General features: G+C 42.9%; 1 protein-coding gene across 4 annotated transcripts in view; it reads right to left on the bottom strand.

The window, feature by feature from the left end:
• The window catches only part of FBXO30 (F-box protein 30), a 34,719-nt gene that overhangs the window by 3,123 nt on the left and 17,526 nt on the right, over nt 1–14,070 (bottom strand). For all 4 annotated transcript variants that reach the window (XM_077350702.1, XM_077350721.1, XM_077350711.1 and 1 more), the window contains 3 exons: nt 10,705–10,806; nt 9,390–9,471; nt 3,639–5,709 (listed from right to left, as the gene is read on the bottom strand). In XM_077350702.1, the coding sequence (XP_077206817.1) occupies nt 3,639–5,693 (2,055 nt within the window). In that variant the 5' untranslated portion in view covers nt 5,694–5,709; nt 9,390–9,471; nt 10,705–10,806. The remainder of the gene's footprint in view (nt 1–3,638; nt 5,710–9,389; nt 9,472–10,704; nt 10,807–14,070) is intronic.

The following is a 14,070-nucleotide window of genomic DNA, read 5'->3' as shown; positions in this document are numbered from 1 at the left end:
GCTTCCCTCAGTTATATACTCCTCCCTTTTATTCTTCAAGCCTTTTATTCTTCCCTTTTATTCCTCCCTTTTATTCTTCAATGACAGCATCGTTATCAGCTGGATATACATACGCATTTCCTATTCCCCCACCCAAAGAAAGGGTTCGGGTTTTTTTATTTGAGTCATTACCAAAAGAAAACCTTTTTCTATCAAATTAGCACTGAAGAGACAGAAAGGTTCAAAGTACATCTCATTTTGACTGCTTAATGTCATTACCATTGCATTTTTTTCAATCTTGAGTATCTGGGTTCAGTATTAACATGAGAGTTCAGAAGTCGGTATTTAGAGAGATGTACAGGCTGCTTGCAAAAACATTATCAAAGATAAATAAGGGGAGGAACTGACAAACAGAGCATCAAGAACAGGTGGCAGGAATACACAGAACTGTACATATGCAGAACAGAAGTTCGCTTTCTTCAAAATGAAAAAGAAATAGAAATGGAACTTGAACCGGCCACTCATGAGGAGGAAGCTGAAGTAGCCTTGAGTCAATTGTCAAACAACATGGCCCCATGCATTGGCATCATATCTATGAAGCTGCTGAAATGTGTACCAATCAAAATCATTATAGCTTTGTGCCAGAGCTGGTTTTCGATGACAGCATGGCACTCGTGATCATATAGCAAAACTGTGCTGAATTTTGGAAAAGTCAGAGGAATATCAGAAGGATGTCTACATCTGCTTTATTGACTATAAGAAAGCTTTTGATTGTGTGGATCACAACAAATTGTGGGAAACCTTGCAAAATTTGGGTGCACCAGCACATTTGATTAAATTGATGCAGTCACTCTGCAAACTAAGAAGCCATTGTGCGTACACCATTTGGTGACATTAAGTGGTTCAAAACAGAGAAAGGAATGTGCCAAGGTTGAATTCTTCCCCCTTCCTGTTTAACATATATTCTGAGATCACTGAGAGGTTGAACCAAACACTGTAATTAAGATTGGAGGAATGAATACAAATATAATCTTCAGTATGCTGATGACACGACCCTTTTGTCAGAAACTAAGGAAGACTTAGAATAGCTGATTACAAAGGTCAATGAATTAAGTAAGAAATTTAACTTTTCTTATACACTAGAAAGGCAAAATTAACAGCCACTGCAAGAAACACATGTCACAATAACAATTGATGGTGAAGAAACTGAATGCATTCAAGAATTCATCTTTCTTGGATCACAAATTGATGAGCATGGCGATTGCAGTATGCAAATATAATGTCAAATTGCTCTGCATCACTTAGCAATGACAAGCTTGAATTGAACATGGAAAAGCAAGGACATAAGCCTGACTACCAAATGTAGATTAGTTAGAAGAAGAAATCAGACAAGAGAAAATCAATTCATTTGAACTCTGATGTTGGAGAAGACTTCTGCCGGTTCCATGGACAGCAAAATGCACAAACAAGGAAATACTACAGAGTATAAAGTCTGATCTGTCACTAGTAGACAAAATCATAAAACTCCAGCTCACTTACTTTGGCCATATCATGCGATCCAACTGATGGAGCCAGTACGGGATTGAGGATCGTGGCAGCAACTCAAAAGAATGGCTGACAATAACAAACAGGCTGAAGGCCTGTGAGGAATTATAAGGGGGACAAATTTTGGGGGGGAACCCCCCACAAATCTCTCGATGCTAGAATACCATATTTTTTCAAGATTTCAGCAGCCCAATTCTATTCCTCCTTCCTCCCCCCTCTGCCTCTTGCTTAATTTATGACATTAGTTTTCTGCACATAAGAAGCCAGACACGCTTAGAATCAAATAAGCATACTGTACAGTAGACTGTGTCTACAACAGTGTCGGGTACAGTACAAGCAGAAGTATGGCTTGGGATGGACTTAGCTTGTGAGCAGTTTAGAATGCATTCAAATCACAACTATATCTTTTAAACAATACTTTCTAAATAATAGACTGAACTAGAGTGTATCAAGGTCACAAGAAGACTTAACGTGTCCCACCCTAGGAAACACAAACACATTGAAAAGAGACAACAGATTTAAAAAGAAAAAAGATTGTCAAGGGTTATCAACCTAACACATTTTCATTTTCAAACCTCTATAATGCAGAACATGTTTTGAGTTCAGGATTCATGAACTTCAAGTAGAAGTAATAGAATTCTAGAGCAGTGCTGGTTGTAGCCACATTATGCCAGCCACCAAAAGCAAACATATAATAATTGAGACACAACTATGGTACATTTGTATCATCTGAATCCATACCTTCTGGCCATGTATTTGTGTTATCTGATATTTAAAGCCTCTGACTATATGACTTGAACAACCTCAGACTAAATGAAAGATAACTTCAAAAAGCTTACAGGATAGTAAGGAGACTTGAAGGAAAGGTTCTGCTATCTGTGCAACTAGTAACTGCAACTAATAATTAACAGCTTGTAGCTACTAGAAAACAGTGTCTTATCTAGGATCAGTTAACTGACTGGTTGAGAAAAATTATTTCTTCTCAAAACCTTTGAATAGAGGAATCTTCTAGCTGCAATGTGAATATATTGTAGTATTAATCATCCAGACATATAAGCCTCATCAGATGTTCAAATGCTACATGTGGTAAGAGATCTGTCATCCATACATTCTCTGATCCCCTTTCTCAATGGACTTAATTGCTTGAATCCTAAGCAACTGTTTCATTTGCAGGTGCAGTCCTCTAGAGGTAATTGCTTCTGTTCATGCAGAGCCAATATTTTTTATGCATCAAAGCAATGACCAAAGGGACCACCTCTGTACCAGATGAATCTTTCCCTTCTTCATAATTCGTTAAGGGCTAAGTGGGCAGAGAGTGGGCAGGACCAATTTGGGTGAGGGGCCAATCGGAAGGCGCAAAGCGCCTTCCGATTGGCCCCTCACCAGGACAGACAGCAGTTCTAGCCAATCAAGTGAGGGCAGAATCTAGGCCCTTACCAGGACAGGCCAGAAAGGCTTCTAGGACCTCACCAGGACAGGCTTCTAGGCCCTCACTAGGACAGGCCAGAAAGCAATGGGGAAGTGGCAGGACACTGTGAGTAAAGAAGGAGGACTTCCACTCGGGCCTAGAAGCGCCCCGGGTGTGCTTCTAGGCCTGAGGGGAAGGCCACGCCGCTGCTGGGGGGGGGGGGGAAGCAGGCCTTCCCACTGGGCCCAGAAACACCGCACCAGGAAGCAATGCCACCTCTAAGTGTCTGCTGGCAGCCACGGCGGGGGAGGGGGGCTTTCAAAGCCCATTCACATGAACGGGCTTTGAATCTAGTAGGGACATAAAAGGAACAAGGCCCAGAATCAAAGCCCATCCTATAGTTAGTACCTACATCCTCAGATAATGAATACACTTATTAGGCATTGCACCTGTAAACCTCTATGCAACTGTGAAGACCAATGTCCAGATTTCAAGTGGAGACAAGAAACCTGAGACGGGTTGGGATGAGCCAGTACAACAGTAATCCCCTACTATATGTTGAGTCTAAGCATTAGGGGGTGAAGGGTGAAGAAGAAACTCAAGAAAGAGGGTGAAGAAGAAACTCACAGAACCATAACCAGACAATATGCTAATTCCAGCAGAGGTAAGGGCAATTCCTGCCACCTACAGATCAATACATACACACCTTTTCTTTTATTTGCCATGAAGAACTTCCATCAGGATACTTTCTTTTTTCCCAAAGTAGTATGACCATTCCACGTGCTTGCAGTAAACTTCCACATACATCCCTCATTAATCGTGACACACGTGCGAGCTGACATAAACTAAATCCATCAAGAAAACCTGCAATATGTTGTAGAACCTCAAAAGGAAGACTACTCAGATGGTCACTATGCAGTCCTAAGCAGCATCTCTTATCAGGTTCTGTGAGCACAGTAGATATGCAAGGCTGAACCCCAAATGACCTAAGATGTCGGTCATGAATAATCTTTGCTCCCTGTGTCGAAGGGCAGAATCTGCGCTGGGAATATGTACATCCGTAGTAAGCCAAGGGACATCTCTGTTCCATCCAACCATTGAGTCCAGCATGAATATCACCATGCACATTCTTGAAGTGTGAAGAAAATTCATTGCGTCTAAACAATTGTCCACAAACAAATGTAAACATTGAGCGTTTTGTTTGATATCTAGCTACACATTCTAGTACCAAGTCTAGCCCAAGTGTCTGGAAAGGGCTTGGATTTGAGAGCTGTGGATTAGCATGATCACATGCAGAGGCTGAAGCAATTTCCCCAACCATTGTATTTGTGGCCAGGATTGCAGATGGGAGAGAAAATGTCTGTGTTCCAAAATCAACACGATATCCATCAACAACACGGCTATCTGATATTCCCCTACCACCAGGAGAATCTCCCAGACAAAACAACAAAGCTGCCGTGATTAAGTCTATACCCTGAAGACCCATAGGATCTTCAGTTATTTCCAGATCTGATGTATCTACCGCTTTGTTTTCCTTTGGCGTAGAGAAATAATGATTTGTGAGAAAACTGTAAGTACGATGAGGAATTAAAGAAAATAAATCTACGTTTCTGAGCCTTTCTTGTTCAATTTGTTTGTGCAATATTTCTTCATCGCTACAGCCATATGGTAAATATACATGATTAATACTGCCATTAGGCAAATTGTGCAGATGTATTTCTTCCTTAAGTTGTGGTGCTACAGAAGTGGGGACACAAGAACTTGATGCCTCATCACAAGAATTACATACACCATTTGCTACATTAGATTGCTCTGAATTAGACATTCCTAGTTTGTCATTCTGTTGCAGCATATCTGAACATGAATTTTCTACATGAAATCCATTACAAAAAGAATCATCAAGGATCATGCCAAAATTGTATTGTTGCATGGAATCGTAAAAGTCACTAGAGCCATTTTGTTCCACCTGCACATTTTGACTCAAGACATCCAAGTGAATGCCACCAGCTGCTCCCATATTATCATCATCTAGACACTCATGCTCTGTCATTTTATGCTGCACACTTCTATTACAACTTTGTTCTTTAATGTGACAATCTTCACTTGTTTCACATGGTGAAATTCCAAGTTTTGAACTTAACATGCTTATGTCTCTAGTAGCAGTGTTCAGGATATCTAGTGCTGTAGCTAAACTTTTGGTTGTTTCCACAGTAGCTTGATAAAGTGCACCATACGACTCTTCATCTACTGGAATCAAGCCATTTGGAAGGGTGATATCTGGGGCACTCACAACAGAAGTCTGTTCTTTTGATTTTGATACCTGATCAGCTGTTTTTGATGTCATAGTTGCTACTTTGAGGGACTCCAGAAGCATACGCTGGTCTTGAAGGGCAAGAGCCATGTCCAACTGTTCCACTTCATCAACATCTTTACTCAGATTTTCATAAGATTTGCGATCTGCATAGCTCACTGGCCATCTATTCCATTCCATAGTACAGCATACCACACTTGCAGGACAAATTTCTAGATGTTCAGCAATTTTGTTTCTTGCTACAGTAAATGGGCAGCCTGAACCACTGTTCAGACAAGGCACTCTTTCAAGTGGACATAAAAGGCGGTGCTCTTCAGCTTTGCATGAATGAAACACTGCTCCACAGACCATAGGGCAACCAATTAAATCACAGGAAATGCCAGCCTCTGGTCTGGTCATACAACGCCGACTGACACAGTTGACACAATGCAGATGTTGGTGCTCCTCCATGATGGGAACTTTAACTCTAGAAAATTAGATAAAGACAATGTGTTCATTTTTTGTTTTTGTCAAGTCCACGTGGTGGGTGGGGGGGGGTACAGAAGGATATTAAAAAAAAAACACTACCACTACTAGGAACTTGGATACCACATGTAAAACCCAACATTTCAGTGATAACCTTATTCTTGCAGGTGAGAATTAGTTGCACTACCAGCAGCATAACAAGCATCATCATGAAAAATAAACAGTAAGTAGAAGCACAAACTGGCAGTATTCTAATTTATTATGAGACCAGACACATAACTGCATCACAAAACTGTGATACTTGCAACCTCACCGACTTGCCTAGATTTCCATTGAATACCTGGGACCCCGTTTAAATCAACATTTAAATAACCTAGGACTGCATTTAATAAATTTCAAGAAGATACCATTTTTTGCCTATTGGTTTCGTTTGCTTTCAGGTATTTCCACGAGAAACCAATGGTGTTTCTTTATATGGACTAGATTGCCATTTGAGCCAGGGAAGGAGACAGTGCTTTTCAACATATCCCTAATGGCCAGTATGTGTGACAAGAGGGACTCTTAACAGTAACTCCAAGCAGTGTAACAGGCTGCTTCTGAAACAACTGTAAGAAATTGTTGCAGGCAATATGGTACTCTTCAGTTAATTAAAGTAATACACATGAAGCTACTCTTGTTTCTAGCCATCATGTAGTCTAGATTCTCGTCAACCTCTCCTGATGTTGAAATATATACTCCATAAGTTCTAGCATTCGGGATCACAAAGTCTGTGTAAGAATATACTGAAGTTACCTGTAACTGCAGTTGCTTTTTGTAAGTGCCTGAATACTGTAACATATTAGAAGCATAATCTCCAAACCAATGATAGGCAGGACATTTTTCTCCCCCTACCACCATGCCAGAAGACTCATCAACTGGAACCTGCTACATCCTAGGAACCATACCATGAGGTGAACATCATGTACGTGTGCACCAGATGAGATGTTGTTACTATTGTTGTTATGTGCGAAGTCGTGTCCGACCCATCACGACCCCATGGACAATAATCCTCCAGGCCTTCCTGTCCTCTACCATTCCCTGGGCCCATTTAAGCTTGTGCCGACTGCTTCAGTGACTCTATCCAGCCACCTCATTCTCTGTCATCCCCTTCTTCTATTGCCCTCAATCGCTCCCAGCAGATTAGTACAATGACCAATTCCAGTGAGGTTTATTCCCAAAGTTAATTCAGAAGTCTTGTGATTATTTACAGTTCCCATTAAGTGTTTATCAACCAGTACAAGCAGGGCTGGCTCATGGATTTTATTGGATCCTCTAAGAAGAAATGTGTTCCACTTAATATTTCTGGTAAGGGCTTGTAGGAGAAGCTGGTCTAATGGCTTAAGTGCCAACACCCACTTGGGCGGCTGTCCCACCCCTGAGTGCCTCCTCCAACTGGCTTTACTGTCCAGTGGCCAGCCAATCACCTTCCGTCCCCACCCCTGACCCGCCCCCTCTTCCTTCCACTTCTCTCTGAGTCTTGGAGGCTGCAGATCCCTGCTGCATGAGAGCCGCCCCTTCTGGTGACGCCTCCAGCCTGAAGCCCTTCCAGGTCCTAGGGGAGGGAGAGTTCATCTGCACTGCAGAGTTCTTCCACACACAGATGTGCGTGCACACACGCACACACAACCCATCTAGCGCCCGTTGTATTCCTGAACGCAATGGGCTTTGCCCCTAGCCCTTATCCATGGTTCCTCTATATATTTGTGAAACAGCCTAGGGGGTGAAACATACCCAGCTGTCCAAGTTGGAATAGCGCCAATCAGGGTACAGTCAGCAAAGCTGGCTGGCTGCACCAATTTGCCCTGCCCCTGCAGCTCTCACCCTCTGTCCCTGGACTCTAGCCTCTTTGCTCTCAGATGCACCTCAGTGCCTGGAGCCGGCAGCAGGTAAGGGGAGAGGGCCCTGGGCAAAAGGTCGTGCTAGAGGGCTTACTAATGAGGGCCTCATGGCCTGCCAGGCTGGGCCTGCTATCAAGGGCCTCCCGGCCTAGGCCTACTCACAAGAGCCTCCCGGCCTGCTAGGCTGGGCCTGCTCACGAGGGCCTCCTGACCTGCTATGCTGGGCCTGCTAAGGAGCTATGTCCTGGGTAGGGTTGTGCGATTCGGCCGCCGAAGCGGCCGTTCCGTCCGGGCGCAGCCAGCGCCGCGCCGAATCGCACAACCCTAGTCCTGGGCCTGCTAACGAGCTGGCCAGCCCCCGCCTGCCCCACTTGATCTGGCTGTGAGCTGTGACCCAAAGCCACCTTAAGCTGCCTGGCTGGGGACCAGGGGAGGGGAACCTTTCAAGGCCCGTTCTTAGGAACAGGCTTTGCAGCTAGTTATTATATAATGCTTATAAATACTACCATAGTAACCTAGGACAATATTAATCTAACCTTTCTCTTCTTTAAAACTGTTATTTCCTCTTTTAGTCACTAAATTAGTTAGAATCATAGAATTGGAAGGGGCCATACAGGCCATCTAGTCCAACCCCCTGCTCAACGCAGGATCAGCCCAAAGCATCCTAAAGCATCTTAAATATCTTATATTTAAACATGAGTTAACAGAGATACAGTATGTACAAATGACTTGCTCCTGACCCAAAAATGGTGTAAATAAAATCAGTTATGTCCACATTCCATCTGCAGACAGATTCCTCAATCCTGGAAAGTGAAAAAATCAGGTCCTTCAGGGCTGAGCTCTGCACTGTGTACATATTTCTATGACTGATCCTCTACTGCTGAATACAATGGAACCCCCCCTCCCAAAATACAATTACTGTTATGAAATTTCATTCAGTGCACCTGCCTTAAGTCCATCAAGGTGGAAAGTCAGATGGATTTAGGATCTTTTTGCATAAACTGAAACGCTAAAAACTTTTATTCAGTTCTGATTCATACATATTTTAAAATCTCTAATTTGGTTTTGATCGGTCAAATATTCTGTAGGCTTGAGTTTATCTATGCAAACGTAAAAGTGAGAACCCACTAAGCTGCACTTCCCATTTACAATATGGAGAGCTCCTTCATGCATTGCTTTAGGATGCTTAGGGCTGATGCTGCGTTGAGCAGGGGGTTGGACTAGATGGCCTGTATGGCCCCTTCCAACTCTATGATTCTATGATTCATTTGTATATAGCCCTTGATGTGCTACTTCACTCTTCTCTCCCTGCATATTTAGGAGCCCTTGCGTTTTATTAGAAGCTACTTGGTAAACTCTCCTGTTTAAGCAGTTCATAAAAAAGTTACGCTGGCAAGAGAAGGTAATAAGACAATACAGAAGGCTCTAAATGTATACAACACTCACATAGCAAACCTGCATGGGCTCTTAAAAAATCAAAGTTGAAATTAATTATTGGCAATAAGGCCAGCTCTTTTTGATGCTCTGTCCAGCCTCAACCATGAGGCATTAGCATCCAAGTCTGATCTAAACAGCAATGCCCTCTTCAACTTTATATCTCTCATTGCAGCCCTACAAAATAGCTGCAGAAAGAATAAAGCAGCAGTAGCTCAAGCCAGCTTCTCGTAAAATACAGAGAAGCAGACCCAAACCATACATGGAATATATACACCAACAAAGTACCACCATATATGCATCAGAAATAGTTTCCACAATTAAAACAATGTTTTTAGATAATCCAAACCTTGCCCAGGTACATACGTACTTGAATTCTTGCTCTCCCAAGATTTCTTTAGATCATGAAGAAAAGGATGAAAATCACTTCACAATCAAGGAATGGATTCTTCCTGTAAAAGTCCCATATTTTAGTTCCTCTTTAATTGTGTCTACTTGAGCTTTAAATGAGAATGACATCACTAAGACTAGTTAAGTAAGTCATAATTGAAAACTTGGTACCCCAATGAAAACATACACCATCTATGTTGCACAAATCAAGATTAGTTTTACATGCCTTCTTTTACCCAAATAAAAACTGTGACAAAATATATGCAGAACTGTTGACCGACTATTTGCATAATAACACAAATAAATTAACCCAAGTCTGTACTTGACAGTTTTTCACAAACATCAGTCCAAAACTTCTTTGACAATTTCAGTATTGGCCAGTCCTTTATGTCAATTCTCAAGACTTCTGTATCAAAATTTATCTCTGCTAAAGTAGTTTCTGCATTGCTGTGTGACAAAGCTCAATATTAACCACATTTTAATTTAATTTCTCCCTAAAGGACATATTTTAAGAAAAGAACATTGATACTAGTGCACCAAGTGTTCAAAATACTTCTTCTCAATTATTACAATGGGCCTGCTATGAAGACATTTATTGATGTGGAACACATCTTCTGGTGTGCTCAGAGAAACGCAAGTTAAGTTTATGAATCCCGCCCACCGAGCGCACCAGAATACCTTGGGTGGCAGTCGCCATGGCAGAGATCAACGATAATGGCTGCAGCCGAGGATGCTGGTCTAGCCGTGAGGGTGCTGCCCACTGAGTTGGTCGCCTTGGTGGGGGAGAACGCTGGTCAAGGACCCTGCAGAGGCTGGCCCAGCAATGGTGCCGCCGCCCATGGAGACCGGTTCAGCCGTGGCACCACAGGAGCCCCAAAGGAGCCCCGCAGCAGGCAGCTGTGGGTTGCCCAGGTGAGGAGGTGGCAGACCGCTGAACACAGCTGTCCTCCTGCCGCAAAAGGTAAGTAATGGGGAAGGAGTCTTTGTGTGTCTGAGGGGGGGAGGGACCGGAGACAAGGTCAGGGAAGCAATAGCTAAGTGTGGAGAGGGCAGGGGGGGGGGGGGCTGGGAGGAAGGAGGTCTGTGTCTCCATGTGTGTGTTTGTGTGTGTAAGAGAAAGAGGCAGCGGGGAAAGACCAGGAAAGATATTGTAGAAGCAAGAGATGAGGGGGAGAGGCAAGGGGGGAGGGGAAAAAAGGAGTCTGTGCCAACCCCCCTTATGTGGATATAAGGGGCAAGAATCCTTATTCAAAGATTTTTTACAATTTTGGATGGAGCAAGAAAAAATGACTCACCTGATCAGGACCTTCTAATGTGGAGCAGAGCAAGGGAACTTCTTTTTGGTATAGTCTCCATTCTTAGAATATTCAGAGGGGAAAAATCCCACTGACAGGACACTGGTAAGAGAGATAATCAAAAGTACTAAGCAAAATTTAAAATACACAGATCACCAGCATATGTAAACATTATAAAGTCAATATGTAGTTTCATGAGATGGCAGTAGCAATTAACAGAGTTTCCAACCCTAGAAGTATTTACTTTTGAACATAACATCAACATTTGGAGAATTATACTGCTTCAAAGATGTAATGAAAAAGATATATATATATATATATATATTATTTCTATACCGCCCTCCTCTCAGATACACTGGGCCCAGACTGCATATGGCCTTCAAGGTGATTACCAAAACCTTAAGCCTGATCTAGAACTCAACTGGGAGCCAGTGTAGTTGTTGGAGGGCAGGCCGGATGTGGGACCTCCACAGTGTATTTGTAAGGATCCTGACTGCAGCATTCTGGACCAGTTGCAGTTTCTGGATCAAGGTTAAGAGTAGGCCTGCATACAGCGAGTTGCAGAAGTCTAGTCTAGAAATATAAAATTTTTAGAAAATTTAAAGTCAAAGTGGGAAAAATAGAATTGTGGGGGGAAATTGAAATATATGCAATATTTACTTATAAAACTTAATGTTATTTGACTGCATCCCCCAAAGTAGTTAAACTGGACTCAACCATGGTCAGGGCTTTTTCAGCCCTGGCGCTAGCCTATTGAAACACATCAATTGAAGCCTATCAATTGAAATCAGGGATCTGCAGGACCGTAAGTTGTTCCACAAGGCCTGTAAAACAGACCTGTTCCAGGCCTGTGATTGAAGCCTAGAAGAACATCAAAATTCAACCTGGACTCCCTACCTTAATCCATTCAGAAATGACATCTGTTTCTATTCTCCTCTCAAGACCACAGGTAGTGCTGTTGTATTTTAATAATTTAATGCAATTTTTATTTAAATTGTAAAATTTTAATATTTATTTATTTGATTTCTATACCGCCACTTGTTGTATGTTATAGAACTCATACGTTGTTACCTACCCTGAGTCTTTGGGAAAGGACAGGTCAAAAATGCAAAAATAAATGAAATCCTTTATAACTCAGTATGCTGAATTGTACAATTTAGGATATTTATGGAATTTGAGAACATAATGCCTAGTTGTACAATAGGTTCTCTGATAGAGCCTCTTGTGGCGCAGAGTGGTAAGTGGAAGAAATGCTGTTTGAAGCTGTCTGTCCATGTGGTTGGGAGTTCAATCCCAGCAGCCGGCTCAAAGTTGACTCAGCCTTCCATCCTTCCAAGGTCGGTAAAATGAGTACCCAGCTTGGTAGGGGGTAAAACGGTAATGACCTTTAATCAGATTTACACCCTTGTAAGGACTGAAGGCTGAAAATAATGCAACTGTTTAAGGTTGCAGTGTTTCTTTTCAATCATTTTGCTAATATTCCTTATAATTCAAAGAAGTTTAAACTGGGAAAGTATTTATTATATTTTATTTTAAATTTTTTAAATTTATATGTCACATTTCTAACTGATAGGGACCTAAAGAAGGCTTCACTGTTCTGCTCTCTTTCTTGATGTGGAACACATCTTTTGGCATGCCTTGTGAAACAGAAGTCTCCACGGACATGATGTCCACTACCTCCCACCAGGGAGATGGTCAGCACGGAGCTGGACAGTGGTGGTGGTAGCAGAGGGGGTTGGCGCAGCTGCACCCATTCCAAACCAGAAAAAATATTTCATAAGAGTTTTCAATGTTCTTGAAGAGTTCCCATTTTTTCCATGAAAAAAGTTGCAACAATGTCCTGTAATGGGAGACACCTCCCCTTTTCCCCATTTTTTTGGGGGGGCTTTCACATTGCTATACTACATCATTAGAAGTAAGTTGCTGTATTTGCTGGCGTATAAGACTGCTTTTTTCCCCCCTGAAAAACATGCCTCCAAGTGGAGGGGTCGTCCTATACACCGGGTGCATTTCAGTGAGATAGACATAGCTGCCCATAGTGGCCTCCCGATGCTCGCCCGGTGCCCATAGTGGCCTCCCACCTCATTCTACATACCATCCAGTATTGCGTGTTATCTAGTGCGGTCGCGGCAGGTCATCAGCGTGGCTGCAGCGAGCATCAGCAGAGAGACAGGGGTTCCAGCCTTTTCGGCATGATTTTGCTCAGCGGGAAGCAGCGGCGCTCCGGCCCACCCCTTGTCTAGGCAGAGCTCACACATGCACACTTGCGCACTAATGCCAGTCACAGGGAGATGCAGGGGCAGGCCATAGGCGCTGCGGTCGTGCTGCGGCCGTACAATGGTGACAAACTCTATATTTTGAGTGGAAATGTTGGGGGGTCATCTTACACGCCCAGTCGTCCTATATGCCGGCAAATACGGCATATAAGACCAGTCTTTCCACTTCCATTCTACTAATCATGGAGCCTTCCTTTGGCACAAGAAATCTTACACCAGTAAAAAAGGATGGTTCCACTGGCACAAGGCTTTACCATAAGAAAAGGTTGAGATCTGCCAGGATAGAAGATCCTACTATTTCTCTTTCTTTTGACAAGTCCCCAGGTGAAGATTAGAATCATAGAGTTGGAAGGGGCCATACAGGCCATCTAGTCCAAGCCCCTGCTCAATGCAGGATCAGCCCTAAGCATCCTAAAGCATCCAAGAAAAGTGTGTATCCAACCTTTGCTTGAAGACTGCCAGTGAGGGGGAGCTCACCACCTCCTTAGGCAGCCTATTCCACTGCTGAACTACTCTGTGAAATTTTTTTCCCTGATATCTAGCCTATATCGTTGTACTTGTAGTTTAAACCTATTACTGCGCGTCCTTTCCTCTGCAGCCAATGGAAATAGCATCCTGCCCTCCTCCAAATGACAACCTTTCATATACATAAAGAAGGCTATCATGTCCCCTCAACCTCCTGTTCTCCAGGCTGAACATTCCCAAGTCCCTCAACCTATCTTCATAGGGATTGGTCCCTTGGCCCCAGATCATCCTCGTCGCTCTCCTCTGTACCCTTTCAATTTTATCTACGTCCTTCTTGAAGTGAGGCCTCTAGAACTGCACATAGTACTCCAGGTGTGGTCTGACCAGTGCTGTATACAAATGGACTATGACATCTTGTGATTTTGATGTGATGCCCCTGTTGATACAGCCCAAAATGGCATTTGCTTTTTTTACCGCTGCATCACACTGCCTGCTAATGTTAGGTTACAATCCATAAGTACCCCAAGGTCTCGTTCACACACAGTGTTACCTAGAAGCATATCCCCCATCCAGTAGGCATGCTTTTCATTTTTCTGACCCAGATGCAGAAATTTACACTTATCTT

The sequence above is a fragment of the Paroedura picta genome, chromosome 1 (genome assembly GCF_049243985.1).
Source record: "Paroedura picta isolate Pp20150507F chromosome 1, Ppicta_v3.0, whole genome shotgun sequence".
NCBI lineage: Eukaryota > Metazoa > Chordata > Lepidosauria > Squamata > Gekkonidae > Paroedura > Paroedura picta.
This window is presented reverse-complemented; position numbering and strand designations above follow the sequence as displayed.